The following is a 17,546-nucleotide window of genomic DNA, read 5'->3' on the forward strand; positions in this document are numbered from 1 at the left end:
TTTTTTTAAACTAAAAAGATAATTATTGCCTGGCTGTGGTAGCGCACACCTTTAATCCCAACATTCGAGAAGCTGAGGCTGGAGGATCTCTGAGTTCGAGGCCAGTCTGGTCTACAGAGCTAGTTCCAGGATAGGCTCCAAAGCTACTAAGAAACCACCCTGTCTCAAAAAACCAAAAGCCAAACAAACAAAGAAAAAGGTATTGTTAATCTAGATGTGATGAACATGTGTGTATAATTTCAGCACTTGGGAGGTAAAAGGCAGGAGGAGCAGGAGTCCAAGACCAGTCTGTGATATATGAGTTCTTGTCTCAAAGGAAGGAAGGAAGGGAGAGAGGGAAAAGAAAATCTAGAAACAGAATCTAATAAAGTACCTCTTCTCTTTTTTTAAATGTGTACATGTTCATGTGTGCAGGTACACATGTGCAGGTACATATGTGTGAAGACCAGAGAATAACTTCCCATGTCTTCTCCTGGAATGCTTTCTACCTCCTTTAAAACAGGGTCTTCCACTGGCCTGACGCTCTCCAGGTAGGCTAGTCTGGCTGGTCAGCAAGCCCGAGACCTCCTGTTGCGGCTCGCCCTCCACTACTGTCATCACTACTAGGATTATAACTAATACCATGCTCAGAATTTTTAGGAGGGTGCTGGGGGTGAACTCGGGTCCTCATGCTTGATTGACTCATCCTTGAAGCCTCAAATTAAGTGGGATCAATGTGTCTGACCCAAAGTTTCCACGTCCATCTTAAAAAAGTAAAAACAAAAAACCAAAAAACAAGAAAGTAGTTACCAAGCACTACAGTGTTGTAGAAGGAGCAGGCTGCGTCCTGCCGCCTGGTTAGCTTAACCCCTGAAATAACCACACAGAAATTGTATTAATTAAATTATTGCCTGGCCCGTTATCTCTAGCATCTTATTGGATAACTTTCACATCTTGTTTTAACCCATCTCCATTAATGTGTGTTGCCACCTGACTGTGGCTTACTGGCATGAGTCAAACCAGCGTCCATATCAGGCAGGAGAACCATGGCGTCCGCCACACTGCCTTCTTCCTCCCAGAATTCAGTTCTCTTTTCCACGCCTACCTAAGCTCTTCCCTATCAAAAGACCAAGGCAGTTTCTTTATTCAACCAATGAAAGCAACACAAATACAGAAGGCCCTCCTACACCACAGTAAAGAAACCAGTTGTGGAAGGGAGAAATGCTGAGGTGTCCCTGCTCGAGCTAGTCACCACTGAAGAGATCCTGTTAAGTTCTGGACCATTCTTTTGTTGATACAGTACTTGCTAAACATATTGCAGGTCCTAATCCTATAAGACATAACTATGTATTACATCTCACAAGTCATCTAACACAGCAAGTCACAGAAATTGTGACTGGTCTTCCATTGAGGTGACACTTTTACACAAACTAGGAGCAATGAAAACAGAAAAGAAGCATCTCTGCATCTAGTGAAACTAGGGTCTCAGAGACAAATGGCCAAACATCCACTCTCTTTTGCTGACAACAAGCTCTGGTCACTGGACCTCATAAAGCCACAAACAAAGCAATTGAGATGACCTCTGCCCTCATGGGGATCTGTCAGATGCTGTGGACACTGACTAGAACACAACTCTATTTCCCAAAAGCATTATTCTGTACCTGCTGGGATTTGCATGGGAAGATTTCTAACAGCAATTTGCCCACTGTATGAAGATAATATTCACAAATATTCATATGATTCTCTTCCTGAAACTGTCTGGGGATTTTGTACACTGTAATAAACATTAAGCACATCTTCCTCCTCTATCATCTATTCAATACATTTAAAAGTATTCTCTTGCCTAGAAATTTAGTTGCCATGGAAATGAGTCTAGAGGACAAATACAGGTCTAAGAAAGAATAGTAAACAGAATCACATCATCTACAATAGGCATAACAAGTATACATGAGCTCAGACCCTCAGCACAGAAGGTTTAGCCAACCAGAGAATGAGAACCATCAGCCACCCCCCAAAAGAGAAATGCAGTCAGAAAATTCTACATCCAAAGAACCATGTTCTCCATACATCATGACAACTACAGCAGGTCTTCTCTTACCTAAATGCCAACCCAGCCAGCCCCGGTCTTTGTCAGTGCACTGCTGACTCTTCCTAAGCATGTGGAGCGCTGCACTCCCTCAAGAACTCCTTAACAGACTGAATCAGTGATAAGAAATTTCTAATTGTGTGGTTCTTTGCCACTGCCAGTGTGTTTTCCATAACTTCAAGCACCTTCCCAGGGCCATCTCACCAACAAGGAATACTTACCGGGACCTGCCACCAAAGCAGTTTGTACTGGGTGGCTGGTGCCGGGTGTCTGGAGCTATAGCCGTCCCGCTGGATTCTCTCGAAGGTGGTTGTGCTCCTGGAGAAGGAATCAATCACAAGAAAAGACAGAAATGTTGAGAAGTTCAGCCCTTGTTTGAGAGTTAGTCACCAGGCAGAGAACTCACTCTGGATTTTAGGAGTCACCCACCATGATGGGACAGAGACATCTTGGCAGCTGTAGCCACCCTACAAGTCACTTCTTGTAAAGTAGAGACAATCATGTGAGATCACACAGATAAGACTCAAACCTAGGAAGCAATGTCTCTTCTCCAATACATTTAAGAACATCCCAGACACCAACACGTAGCCTGTCTTATCCACCTCTCAAAGATAGGGCTAAGTGAGCACACATTTTCCACAGTGCAAACAGAGCTTGTAAATCCAAAGTAGATCAAGTCACTCTTCACCTAAGAAGTTCTCCAAAAGCTAGCTGAGGAGACAGGATATCATAATAAGTAGTTTGGGTGACAGTGAGCTCAAGGCCAGCTTAAGCTATATAGTAAGCTCTTATCCCAAAAACAAACAAATGAAAAATTATGTACATATGGAAATGTCAAGATGGTTCAGTGGTTAAGAACAATTGTTGCTCTCAGAGGACAAGAGTTCAATCCCCAGCACCCGCATCAAATGACTCACAGCTGTCTGTAATTCAAGCTCAGAGTCTCTCCTTCTAGACAGTAGGAACACCTACACACATATACGCCACAAAAAAATCTTTAAAGATTATGCATATATGTGACATTAAGGTAGAAGTGAAACCCTGGGAACAAAGAGAACTAACTAGAAAATGACAAGGAGCAGGTGAAGAAACATGGGGGTAGAATATGCACAAACAACATTATACATGTTCATGAAAACAGCCTTATGCAACCAATACTGGGTCTGAACGAAGAAAACAAACAAAAATAGCCAGCACCAGAATAATAGTTTGGCCAGAATTAGAGCACTTGTCATCAAGCCTAGCGACAGGGGTTCAATGCCTAGATCCCTCAGAAAGAGTCAATTGCCATAAGCTGTCCTCTGCCCTCCATACATTTGTACCACATGATAATTTTTTAACTTTATTTTATGTGCATTGGTGTGAAGGTGTCAGATCTCCTGGAACTGGAGTTACAGACATCATGGGCTGGAGGAGCAGCCTGTGCTCTTAATGGCTGAGCCATCTCTCCAGCCCTGCTAATTTTTTTTAAATGTAGTAACAAAATGTTTTTCAAAAAGAGGTCAGATGGACAGGCAGATCTCTGTGAGTTCAAGGCCAGTCTAGTCAACACAGCAAATTCCAGGACAGGCTCCAAAGCTACAGAGAAACCCTGTCTTGAAAAACCAAAAACAAAAAAATAAAAACAACAACAACAATCAAAAAAAAAATCCTTGGAAGGCAGAAGCAGATGGGTCTGTGAGTTCAATACCAGTCTGATCTACATAGTGAGTTCTAGGTCAGCTAGGGCTACATAATGAGATCTTGTTTCAGACAAACAAACAAAAACAACAGAAGTCAGGCATGGTGGCCCACACATTTAATCCCAGCAGTGGGAAGCAGAGGATGGTGGATCTCTATGAATTCAAGGCTAGTGTGGTCTACATAGGGAGTTCCGGGATAGCCAGGATTACATAGTGACACCGTGAAGACAGAGAGGAGGGAAAAACAATGCCCTTGAGCAACCATCTGTTTCTAGGGCAAGGCTCATCCTGATCATGGTCTCTGCGGTGGCATACTCTGAGGCAGACTCACCTCTCCATCCTAACCTCTACTACCCTCCTTGCTGCTCCCCAGAATCCAGCCACACCAACCCCTCTGTTTTCATCACAGATTCACCCATTCCCTCTCCCACTGCCCGAACTCGCAGTCCAGGTTCTGTCTTCCTGAGAACACCTCTCTAGTTTGGACGAGGCCCCTCCGATCACAGGAATCTCAGACCATCCCGCCCTCCCTCTCAGGGGTCCTGTCACAGTGACACTTACGTGGCTATTTCTGTACTTACTCACTTGATGCCTAACTCTCCCTCCCCACTGACAAGTAGATTAGAAACTTCAAGGAGAGTCGTGAATTTTGCACACTGCCATTTGGCTACCACCCAGACTAAGACCTAGTACATACCAGGTCTTATTCATATACAACTGAATTGAATCAGTGAGAGATGTATGCTTGTCCATGTTAAAGTACAAAAAACAATAATGCCCCCAAACAAACAAACAAAAAGACACACCAAAAATACCCCAAGCAAAGCTCAGCCCAGTGCAAGTTTTTTTTTGTTGTTGTTCTTTTGGTTTTTTTTTGTTTTGTTTTGTTTTGCAAGGGGGCCGGTAAGATTTATCTGTCTGTTTATTTATTTTGTCTGCATGTATGTCTGTGTACCATGTGTGTGCCTGATGTCATGGAGGTCAGAAGAAAGTATCAGATTCCATGGAACTGAAGTTGTAGATGATTGTGAGCTATGGGTGCTGGGAACCACATCCAGGTCCTCAGCAGGAGCGGCCAATGCTTGACCCTGTGGAGTCATCTTTCCAGCCCCAGAGCAGAGTTCTTCTCAACCACTGAGATTCAACCCTGCCTTTGAACTGGGAGTTCACACTTCACCCTGACACTATAGAAAGTGTGCTCGGCCTGAGAAGTTCCATCTTACATCATACCTAACAAAACATTTAATGAGAAAAAGGAGAGAGAAACAACCCGTTTCAGACCTTAGATTCCATGAAATAATTTCCTGCTAGATTCAGAAGAGACTAATTTCAGACTAGATCAAATGGAACAAACTACCAACACTACACACTCAGAGCGGGGGGTAAGGGGGGAGAAGGTAAGACACTCACTATCCCCTTCTTTAGCCTTTTTGGCAGCATGTGTCTCCACAAGATACACAGTCCTCCCCAACCAACGCCATCTTATAGGAACACACTCAAGCTCCCCAGAGGATTTAACTAGAATCATATTTACTGAAGAGGTTTTATTTCCATGGCCATATGGGATGAAAAGATGCTTTTCTTGCCTTTGATCCAAACAATAACACACAGAGACATGGCATTTATTTTGGTCCTTGAAAATCAAGTCATGTTTTGATCTGGGAGACTAAGAAGAGATAGAGCTAGCTCTGAGTCAGGGCTGCTAAATAGTATTCTAACCAAGATGCCTAGTAGAGAACCAAGCTCTCAGAATCTCTGTCCACCCACCTCTATGTTGGCACAGGCTGGGGAGCAGGGCGCCACTCACCGTCTGTCACAGCACTGCCATTAGGCACACTTCCCAGATCAACAGTTGGTCCATCCAGGGAAATTGTCAGCTCTCCTCCTGAGACAACACTGCCTTTGTTCTCCGTCTGCAGGTTCAGGGTCAGTTGCGTGTTCTCCACTGTTTGATACAAAATGCAACATGGACAGACTAAGTCAAATGCACAAGTTAGAATTCTTTAAATCAGAGGCCTCCACTCCACCTACTCCGGCTTCCCTGGCAGAGCTTTCCCGCCCTTTCCAACGTATCTTGTCGCATAAGAGGAAGAGTGGGGCAAACACGCTGAGCAGGTGGAAACCCACACTGTTTCTCAAGACACTTTCTATCCCACATTAGCCACGACATCTTTATATTATCGATCTGTGTGCTTGCTTACAAACCAGTATGCAGAGAGCAAAGCTACTGATGGGGCAAGCTATACCCCTATTAACACATAGCAGAACAAGAGACAGCCCTGCAAATACCCCAGCCCACCTGCCCTGACTCAGGGCACACTCAATAGCTTCCAATCAGGAAATATCCACCTACAACCAACACTTAGTTCTCTTTAGTTTGATCCAGTCAGCAGCTGAAGGCTCCATCTCCAGGTCGTTCAGTGCTTACTAAGTGAGAACCAGCAGGCAGATGTCCACAGGTTTTGGAAGGAATAGCCTCATGCTAGATTCTTCCTCCTCGGCTGCCCTGCACCCAGCACTTCAACTCATGTGTTACCTGGAGTTACACTGTTATAAGCTATCATTCCTGTCTCTAGAGCAGTGGCTCTCAACCCTCCTAATGTTCTGACCCTTTAGGATAGTTCTTCATGCTGTGGTGACTCCCAGCCATAAAATTATTTTTGTTGCTACTTCAAAGCTATAATTTTGCTACTGTTATGAATAATAATGTAAATATCTGTATTTTTCAATGGTCTTAGGCAACCCCTGGAAAAAGTTGTTCACCCCCAAAGGGATTGAGACCCACAGGTTGAGAACCATTGCTCTAGCTCAAGCTAGTCTATGGATAAAGAGTTTCCATAAGCACTAAAGTAAATCTGAATATTTTCTGGGGATCAGTCCTCTCCCCAATGGGGAGAAAAATGAAAGGCAGCTTCCGACCCAAGACAGACCCAGCCCCTTTAAGAACGTAACAGAAGGACTGGAGAGATGGTTCAGCGGCTAAGAGCATGTACTGCTCGTATACAGAACCTGACTTCCGCTCCTATCACTCACATCTGTCAGCTCACAACCACTTTTAGCTCCAGCTCCAGGGAGTCTGACACCCCCTTCAGGACTCCATGGGCAACATATACCCATATAGACACAAACATACACACAAAATTTTTAAAGAAAAAAACAAACCAACATGGGGCTGGAGAGATGCCTCAGAGGTTGAGACCACTGGCTGCTCTTGCAGAGGACCTGGGTTCAGGTCCCAGCAACCACATGGTGGCTCATAACGTTCTATAACTCCAGTTTCAGGGAATGTGACTCCCTCTTATGGACTCTGCAGACACTATATATGCATGTGATAAACATACATACATACATGTGTGTGTGTGTATGTGTGTGTAAATACACATGCACGTGAAAATATACCTTAAAAATAAAATTACAGGGGCTGGGGAGATGGCTCAGTGATAAAGAGCATTGGTTGCTCGTTCTTCCAGAGACCCTGGGTCCAATTCCCTGCACCAACATGGTGGTTCACAACCATCTATAACTATAGTCTCATAGGATCTAATGCCCTTTTCTAGTATGCAGACAGACATGCAAAGAAAATACCCATAGATATAAAATAAATTTAAAATAAACATTAAAGTTTTAAAAATATGTACAATTATATATAACCAAAAAGACAGAACAATCCCAGAGAGCCTTGAGACATCCCCGACCATGCTGTTCCCAAATCTTGACCCACTGAAACTAGAAAATAAGCCAGGAATGGTGGCACACACCTCTAATTCCAGCACTTGCGAGGCAAAAGCAGGCAGATCTCTGAGTTTGAGGCCCACCTGGTCTATAGAGCAGGTTCTAATACAGTCAGAGCTACACAGAGAAACCCTGTCTCAAAAAACCAAAGAAAGAGAGAGAGAGAGAGAGAGAGAGAGAGAGAGAGAGAGAGACTATGAATGATGCATGGTTTGGTTTGAGTTTTTGAGGGAGTGCTGTTTTCTATGTGATTGACTTAAAGGCCAGAGATGGCCCCTCCAACAAGCAGCAAGGGGGCTGAGGGGGCAGGTGTGGTCCGGCACTCTGGACTCAATCTCAATGCTGCTACCAAAGAGCTGTGACTCTGCAAGTCACAAGTTACTTACTTCGGCACTGGCTCCCTCATTGGCAAAACAGAGGAATCAAAGCACATTCTGCAGAGGACACTTGTGAAAACTTAGGAGGCACCTAGAAAGTTCCTAAGCTGGCATTTTTACTACCTAACTCGACTTAGACATCTAGAGGCTAAAATGTACAGCTTTCCCTTAATCTACCTACCTACCATGAACTTTCTTACAATCATTAGATTTTCTCTGGGACTTTTTCTTTCTTTGAGACAGGGTTTCTATGTGTTCCAGCCCTGGCTGTCCTGGAACTAGCTCTGTAGAGCAGGCTGGTCTCAAACTCGCAGAGATCTGCCTACCTCTGCCTCCCCAGTGCTGAGATTAAAAGTGTGTGCTACCACTTCCTGACTTCTCTATGACTTTTTAGGTTGCAGTGGCAAAGTTCACAAAACCTTCCAAGCTATACAACCATCACAAGGGAACGAAGGGATTATAGACAGGGGCCAAAGACAGATGGAAGCCAGCATGGCAGCTCCTATGAGACCACACTTGGGAGACGTGTGACAGACAGACGGAAGCCAGCATGGCAGCTCCTGTGAGACCACACTTGGAGATGTGTGACAGACTGTGAGAGTATGTGCATGAACTCTGCGATTTTCCAGAGTAAAGTCCTAACAGCTTCAGCTGACCTCCAAATAATTCAGACAAAAAAAATGCACACAGGGAGTTGGAAGACAGTTTAGCAGGAAAGAGCATTTTCTGCATGAGGACCTGAACCTGAGTTGGATCCCAGCACCATTAAAAAAAAAAAAAAAAAAGGCCAGCTATGTGGCTTGGAGAGATGGCTCAGTGGTTAAGAGGACTGTTGCTCTTGCAGAGGACGTGGGCACCCTCATGGCAGCTCACAACCATCTACACCTCTAATTCCAGTGGTTCCAACACCCTCTTCTGGCTCCAGGTGCTTACATGGTACACACCATCCAGGCAAAATATCCATGCACATAAAATAAAAATAATAATAATAACAGTAAAAAACCTCCTTAGAGCTACATGTGGCTGCATTCCTGTCACCCCAGCACTGCCAGGGTGGTGACTGAGCTTTGTTGGCAGCTACCCTAGCTCCAGACTCAGTGAAACTCTGTCTCAAAGGAGTAAGGTACAGAGTGATGGATCAGAACACCGACATATTCCTCATGCATGCACGCACGCATATGCACATGTGAGCACACACACAGAGACACACACACACACACACACACACACACACACACCATGTACAGACCCATCACACACAAATACAGAACATACACATGCATGGTCCACATACAAAGAGGATAAAGCAGAGAGGATGAAATGCCAAGTGTGGTTCAAGGTGGAGAGCACTGAGTGTTTATCCCATCACCCTTTCATTCTGCACATTTGTGAATTTCATAATAAACAGCTGGAAACGCTTTTTTAATTGGCAAAGCTATTAAAAATATTAAACCACCGAGAACAGAACACCCTATTATTTTCTTAAAAAAAAAAAACTGAGCGGGAGCCTTACAATGTATAATGGGACTAAAGAAATCGTTAGTTAATTGAATGACAGACTGGAGACACAGAGGCTGATCGACCTGGTGGCTGGGAAACATATACTGGAATCTCAGTTCTAAATAGGAGCCTGAACCGCCTCACATCAGGCCCTCTGGTTTCCATACAGCCACACTCAGGACTCTACAAAGGCCCTTTCTCTTCCAGCAAGTCTTTCTACCTCTTTCAGAAACCTAGACGGCACTAGTTCACTCTGTCACACCAGCACTCAGGAGACTGAGGCAGGAGGACTGACGAGTTAAAGACCAGCATGGTTTACACAGTGAGTTCCAGGGGGCCTGGGCTACAGTGTAAGACTTTCTCAAACAAACTAAGAAAATAAATGGAAAAAAAAAAAAGAGGAGATGGAGAGATGGCTCAGTTTTAGTTAAGAGAATGTTTCAGTCCTGTAGAAGACCTGAATTCCAGTCCCAGCACCCACATGGCAGCTCACAACTGTCTGTAACTCTAGTACCAAGGGACACAATACCCTCTTTTTGGCCTCCTTAGGCACCAAGCATAAAGATGTACAGATACACAGGCAAAACATCCATATATGGAAAATAATTTTTTTAAAGAAGAAAAAAAAATCAAGAAACCATAAGCACGGCTGGTGAGCCATATGCATGGCTCAGTGAGTAATGGCACTTGTCACCAAGCTTGGTGACATGAGTCCAAGCTCTAGGACCCACATGGTGGAAGAAAAGAAGAGACTCCTGAAAGTTGTCCTTTGACTTCTACACATGCGACACGGCAATCGTGCCTACATATTCTCTCTCTCTCTCTCTCTCTCTCTCTCTCTCTCTCTCCTCTCACACACACACACACACTTGCATACATGTGCACACACATGATTAAAAAGGAAAAAAAAAAAAACCTCTGGGAATTGGGCATCCCAGTCAGTGGGCATCCATGAGGCCTGGGTTCAGTTCTCAGCAAGAAAGGGAAGAGAAATTAAAGGATGAAGGTGAAGAAAGGAAAGGTAAAGTAAAAGAAAAGCCCCTCATGGAAGTCAGTGAACAGGGCAATTTTTATAGCCAGATTGAGATTAACAGGCCACTCACTGCCCTTGGCCTCACAGACCCTGCTCTGTCTGGATCCCATAGTCCACACAGATGCACCCTACGCCAGCTGTCTGTGCACACAGTCATTCATGGGAACCAGAAGGAGTCTATGCTGTGAGAAAGCAGAAAATAAGCAAGGTTTTCTTTTTCTTTTTTATTTTCATGTGTGCATTCTTGGTGTATGTGATGTGCATGCATGTATGCATGTTTTGCATATGTATGTTCATGCATGTTGAGGCCAGAGGTTGATATTAGTGATCATCTTTGTGTAGTCTTCAACCTGTTCATGGAGGCAGGATCTTTCAATTAAACACAGAGCTTGCCAATCACTAGTCCCAATAACCAGTTTGCTCTAGGAATCCCCGTGTCTCTGCCTTTGGTGGGTGGAATTACAGGTGAGCTGCTATGACCACCTAGCAATTATTTACAGAGGTTATGGAAATCCAAGTCCCAGTACTTAAACTAGCAAAGTAAGTGCTTTAACCACCAAGCTATCGCCCCAGGTCAGAAAAGCAAGGTTTTTAGAAACCTAATTGCATACTCTGTTAGAAGGAGCACGGTAATAATTCCAGCACTCAGGAGCTAGAGAAAGAAGGATCATGAGTTCAAGTCAGTCTTAGCTACATAATAAGTTCAAGGCCAGTCTGGGCTATATGAAAAGCTCTCTCAAATAAACAAAGAAAGAATGTAGTACCTGTATATGGTGTCCACACCTTTAATTTCAGCACTTGGGAGACAGAGGGTCTCTGAGTTTGAGGCCAGCCTAGTCTACATAGTGAGCTCCAAACCAGTCAGGCCCTTCTTCATACAAACCAAACAACAAAAACAACAATGGTAAATACAGTTTTAAAAAAAAAAAAAGGAAGAAGAATAAGAAAGGAGGATGGAGGGAACTAAGTTGGAAGAAGCTTTGGGGTGAAGAATCTCACTGCAAAGGGGAGGAATGAGTAGGCTGAAAGGATGGCAGAGAGAGTTACACAGGTATCTAACAGAAGAGAGAAAAAAGCAAGGTCAAAGTCAGCAGGCGAGAGAACACCTGGCTTGTCCGCAGAAGGGCAGGAAACCGTGTGGCTGGAGCAGGCGAGAGCATGGGCAGCTGGAGCCAGTGAATAATGCCTTAGAGCCTTATAAGGCCCTTGGCATTTACTCTGCATAAGACAGGGCCCCAGGAGAGGGTTGTGTGCAAGGGATGTGACCAGATCCTACTGCAATAGCCCCTTTGGCTGCAGAAGAAACAAGGCTGAAGCAAAACAAAGGCAGCAGAGAAGATGCTGCAATGGCACAGGTAAGGCAATCTCAATGTCTCCCAAGAACGCAGCATCTAAGAAAACTTAGCCTGGTACTTCTCTCTGGTACTTCCTTGGAAAGATCCTTGAGAGCATATCCACAAGGCTGCAGTCTCTGGGAATCCAGTTTTAGAGAAAAGGCAGGGATTGCAATCAGGGGCAGATTGAGAACACAGGTTGGCAGAAGTCAGATTCAATTAGGGCAAAATGGAACACATAATAATAAAAATATTACTCTGGCAAGCGACGTCAGTTCTACCAAAAAGGCCAGAGGTGTCAGTTTAAGCCAGTTTCAGCAAATGTACTTGTCACATATGACCATACTCTTCCATTTGAAGTCCTAACCAGTCACCAAAATCTTATGACACTACTTTATAGAAGTGGACAGACAGCAACAGGATATATGGCTTCTAGAATCTGAGGGAAAGCAAGGTCACTGCAGGAGAACCTTCTACTAGACAGCAAGGCAAGGAAACAACCAGAGAGTCATGCGTCCTAAAGGGCCAAGCACACAGTCACACTAAGAAGAAAGACGCCAGCCTGAGGCAGGCTGATGTGCTTCACGAAAGAGACAGATGGACACACTGAAGTGCACGTCACGGACACAGCAGCCAAATCCAGAAGCTGGGAAACTGGTCAAGATAAACTGCCTTGTTTACTCAGCAACAAAGTAAAGGGGTGAAAAGGAGAGTCCTGGGATAAAGAGGCTTAGCAGACATGGTACTCTGGTCCACATTCTGATTCAAATAAGCAAGATGCAGAAGACAAACTCATCAGCTGGGCGTGGTGGTTTGCACCTGTAATCCCAGCACTTGTGATGCTGAGCTTGAGGCCAACCTGGGCTAGGAGCAAGACCTAGTCTTAAAAATAAACAGCCAAGTTTGGCAGCACATGGAAGGCACCAGCAGAAGGATCAGGTATATGGGTACATGACAGGCTGGGAACCAGTTTGGGCCTCCTTAGACACTGTTTCAAAAAAATAAAACTCTCCGAAGACAACTGGAGAAAGAAGAAAAAAAGCTGCCTGGGTAGTTGATGGGATAGGACTAAGTGATTACTGTTAAAAGGTCTTTCTAGATATAGGCACCAAGAGCTATGGTATTTTTCAGTGCTAGAAGCAAACCTAGGGCCTGTATCCACATTAAATACTCTGCCGCTGAGCCACAAAACAGCCTGAGATCACTATTTTTAAGAGTCCTTATCTTCAAAACAGACATGGTGGTACACAGCTACAATCCCAGCACTTAGAGAAAGGAGGCAGGAGGATGAAAAACTCAAGGTCATCTTTGGGTACACAACAAGTGTGGAACCAACCTGGGAGACTCTGCTGAAAAAAACAAAACCAAAAATCAAATGAATAAATAAGTCACTGTCTTTTATAGTTACTTACAAAGTATTCACAGATGAGAAATGTCAACGATTTACATTAGCTAGCAAGAGGGGAGATTAGCAGAGACAGAAATGAACATGTGCACAACTGATGTCTTCTTCTGACCTCCTCAGGTACCAATCACACACATTAAAAATACATCTAAAATATTTGTTTTTAATTATGTGTTGGGAGGCATACAACATGTAAGAATGTCTCCCAGAAGAGGGTATCGGATGCTCTGGAGCTAGACTGATAGTTTGTAAGCTGCCCAATCTGGGTACTGGGAACTAAACCAGGGTCCTCTAGAAGAAAAGCAAGCACTCTTTTTATTATAAATTTTATGTACATGAGTGTTGTGTTTATTGTGTGTGTGTATGTGTGCACCATGTACTTGCCTCGTGTCCAGAGCAAACAATGGGGCATCCGATCTCCTGAAATTAGAGCTAGAGATGGTTTGAGCTGCCATGTGGTACTTGGAGCTGAACCTGGATCCTCTGTAACAGGAGCCAGTGCTTTTGACCACTAAGCTATTGCTCCAGTCCTGTAATTTTTTTAAGGGGGGAAAACACATAACTTTTATTAACAGTTACAGCCACTGGGATTCTCAGAAAATAAGCTGGCTGATCTCAGGAACCTGCGTACGCTGCCAACAAGAAAAGAGGCCAAAGCAGAGCGCACTGAAGCTAGGTGCCTTGTAGTCAAACTCTGAACAGACCACTTTTCCAAATGAAAGAAATTCACAGCAACTAATTTTAGAAGGGACTTGGCTGTTCTCCCCATCCCCTCACGCATGTTGTGTGTGCATATGAGCACGTGTGCACATGCTCTTACATGTACTTATAACCCCCGTGATCGGGAGGCAAGCATGTGGTATAAGAACAACTCTGTGGAGTCAGTTCTCTCCTTATACCTGTATGTGGGTTCCAGGGGTCAAGCCCAAAACATCAGGCTTGTATGGTGAGCATGTTTACTCACAGACCATCTCAACAGCCCTTGGCTATTCTTTACATTTTAATATTTTTTACTGTGCTTCACTTTGTTCACTATTTTTTAATTTTCTCCTAGGTCAGCATATTAAGACACAGAGTATCTGTAAATAAAAATTAAAAAAAAAAAACCACTGACCAAGAACACAGCCTTAAACATACACTGTTTGCAAAAGGTCCAGAGTACACCACTTAAGCAGTGTGAGGGCTTTCTTACTCTTGTTCTCCTAACTGCAAAGCCAGGAGTGGCTGTAGGCTAACAATTCCTGACTGCAAAGGGCCAGGGCTGACTTGGGTTTCCGACATGCTGTCTGAATAATACTAATAAGTATTGATGGATACGCAGGGTGTGAAGTTGGCTTCCTTATGCCAACAGAGTCAAGCTACATAAAGTGGGACTGTCAAGCCATGCCACAAGAATGAAATCTCTCACAGAATCCAGAGCTCCGGCATGGCCGCTTTCACAGGGTGTATGAAAAAACTTCTAGCAGAGAGCCTTTTCTCTGACAAACACATGCACGGTGCTGGAGAGATGGTGTAGCAGAAGCCAGGTCGGAGTCCTAGCATCTATAAGGTGTTCACAACCATCTATAACATATATCCCCTCTTCTGGACTCCTCAGACACTAGGCATTCGTGTGGTGCACATATATACATGTAATTCATATATATATATAATAAAATAACTAAGTCTAAAAAACAAACATGTATGCATGTACATATGTTTTTCTCCCAGTGCTGGGGGTGGAACCTAGGACCTCCTGTCTAAGATGCTAAGGACACACTCTAACAATGAGCTATGTGCCCAGACCTGGACACACATAGCTTTCAAAAGGAAAAAGCTTTCTTTTTCGTCCTAATTCAGAATTAGGCAAACATATGAATTTACCTAGAAATCATTTTTAGAAAGAAAAAAAGAGATGAAACAAAAGCAGGCTAGTTTGAGTAGCCCACGTGTTTGAGGGCTGAGAGTCTCAAGGTCGACAAAGAGCTGGATTTAGCCTTAACAGAACTGCTGGGTGGGGCCGCCACCTTCTTCTTACCTCCCTCTGCCCAAAATCCCACAGGCCCAGCAGGGAAAGTGGAAATAAGTAGAGCATTCATTAGCAGGCTGGTGTTCATTCTACATGTAACTGTTAGAAGCTTGTACAGAGGAACGGAACCAGGGGAAATTCCAGAAGGGTAGAGTCAATGGTCTTTCCCAGCTCCCTGTAACTCAGTCACACACAGGCTGGCAGCTCCCCAGACTGAAAGAGAGCCCTCTTTCACATCTTCTTTGCAGCATGGGAAGCCAGGGGCTTCCTGGACTTAGTGTTATGAGGTTTCTCTAGCTTCCAACTGTAACCAGTGCCTAACAAACGAAGACATTCCTACCTCACTGGAGTCAGGCTACAAACACTAGGATTCTTGTGAAGAATACAAGGTTGGTCCTGTTTCACCCCACCTTCCCTGGGCCTCCAACAGTCAAGCCTTGGTGTGACCTCCTGGGACAGACTCTAGCTTGGCCTTGAAGCCTCTTATGGGCTGCTGCTGGGAGTCCAGCATTCCTATAACTAACAACAGTTATACAATTGAGTCTACAGAGGGTTTCATGAACTCTTTTATAGAAAATGGACTCATTTTACAAAACCAATGTATAAACATTTCTTTTGTTTTCTTGGGGTTTTTTGTTTGTTTGTTTATTTTTTGAAGCAAGTTTTTATATAGAGCAGATTGGCCTAGGGCTAACAGTGTAGCTGAGGATGATCTTAAATTTTTGATGTGTCCTCCAGTATGTCCAATTTTATGCAGTCCTGTGGACAGAACCCAGGGCTTCGTGCGTGCTAGGCAAGCATTACTAAGTGACCTACATCTGCAGCCTCTTAATTTGTTCCTTTTCTCTTTCTTGTTCATTTCAAGAAACAGTTACTGGGCACTTGGTGTCTGTCAGAACCTACTAGAAGCTTGCTTCTGCTGGAGAAAAAAAGCAGATACAGTCCCTGCCTCTTGGAAGTCCCCATCCCTGGGAGAAGAAACAACAAAGAAATGTAAAGTGGCCTCTATGAGAAAGTTTCATGTGTGGCTTGTGTAGTGTCATGAGAAGCCTGTTACTTGGTCTGTGAAAACATCAAGAAAAGTCCAATATGACAAGTTCAATGGTGACCTCAAGTTTCGCACAGTAGCAGGTGATGGTGTGGGATTGACTATGAGAAAAATCATTCTATGTGCAAAGGTACTGGGGCACAATGAGATAAACACATTCAAGAAGCTCAGAAGAGAGGGCTAGAGAGAGGACTCAGTAGTTAAGAGCCCAGAGGACCCGGGTTCAATTCCCAGCACCCACATGGCAACTCACAACTATCTCTAACTAAAGTTCCAGAGGATTCAATACCCTTACACAGGCATACATACAGGCAAAGCACCAATGCACACAATAAATAAATAATTTTTTTAAAAAGCTTAGCAGAAGTAAATGGGGCTGGAATGGTATGTGATCCGAATGAGGCCAAGTGCTAGGTGGCCAGGGCCAAACACTGCAGAGCCTGGTGCCGGTCTTTAATAGGCTTTGTTTTCATTTTCCACTATCTCAAGTGCCACAGTGCAGTACTTAATAACTTTTATTTTTTATGCGACAAGATCAGCTTTGTGTTTTCCAATCTCATTCTGTCTGTCGTGTAGAAAACAAGCTAGAGGGAAGGAAAGGCGGGGCAGACAGAGCAGAGAGGACACAGGTGGCAATGTTTGGGAACAGGAAAGGATGCAGCTAAGAAAAAGAGATGAAGATAAAAGGAGGTGGCCTCCCTGGGCATGACAGTGCACACCTGTGATCCCAGCACTTGGGCAGAGGTACAATGATGGGAAGTTCAAGGTCATCCCTCAGCTACTTAGTAAGTTTGGGCCCAGTCTGTGATTCTTTTTCAAAAAGAAAAAAAATGTGAGTAGAGGCTAGAGAGAAGGCTCAGGAAGGACATATACAGTTCCTCCAAAGGACCCAAGTTCAATTCCCAGTACCCACTCCAAGAAGCTCACAATGGTCTGTAACTCTGGCTCCAGGGGATCTGACCCCTCTTCTGGCCTCCTCCATGTGCACAAACTCACACACAGAAATACACACATAATTTATAAAATAATAATAAAATAAATTGAAAAATGGGCAGGCCTGTCAAGGTAAATCCCAAGAGTACTATGAAATAGATTATCAAGAGGAGGCAGGGTCCCAGAGACCATACCTGGTCTCTCACTGACTTAGAGTGGCTCTAAACCTTGGAATATAGAATACTGAGAAAGGGCCACTTCTCAGGAGGAGGCGATACAGTAAGATTTGGGCACTGTGGCGGCCACGTTGAAGTGTTCTGACATACCCACAAGAGCTCTTGAGTCCTCAGAAATAAGGGAGTGGGGCTCAGGGCAGAGACATAGGCTAGAAACGAATCTGTGGGTCACCTGCACAAGGTGATCATGGAG

At 44.1% G+C, this 17,546-nt stretch overlaps 1 protein-coding gene across 1 annotated transcript in view; it reads right to left on the reverse strand.

Annotated features, from left to right (window-relative positions):
• Nucleotides 1-17,546, reverse strand: part of Wwp2 (WW domain containing E3 ubiquitin protein ligase 2) — a 126,468-nt gene that overhangs the window by 75,310 nt on the left and 33,612 nt on the right. Inside the window, 2 exon segments of the mRNA XM_085681764.2 lie at nucleotides 2,287-2,383; nucleotides 5,555-5,692. Of these exon segments, the coding sequence (XP_085537890.1) occupies nucleotides 2,287-2,383; nucleotides 5,555-5,692 (235 nt within the window).

Source organism: Myodes glareolus, chromosome 22 (genome assembly GCF_982192425.1).
Source record: "Myodes glareolus chromosome 22, mMyoGla1.1, whole genome shotgun sequence".
NCBI classification, from domain to species: domain Eukaryota; kingdom Metazoa; phylum Chordata; class Mammalia; order Rodentia; family Cricetidae; genus Myodes; species Myodes glareolus.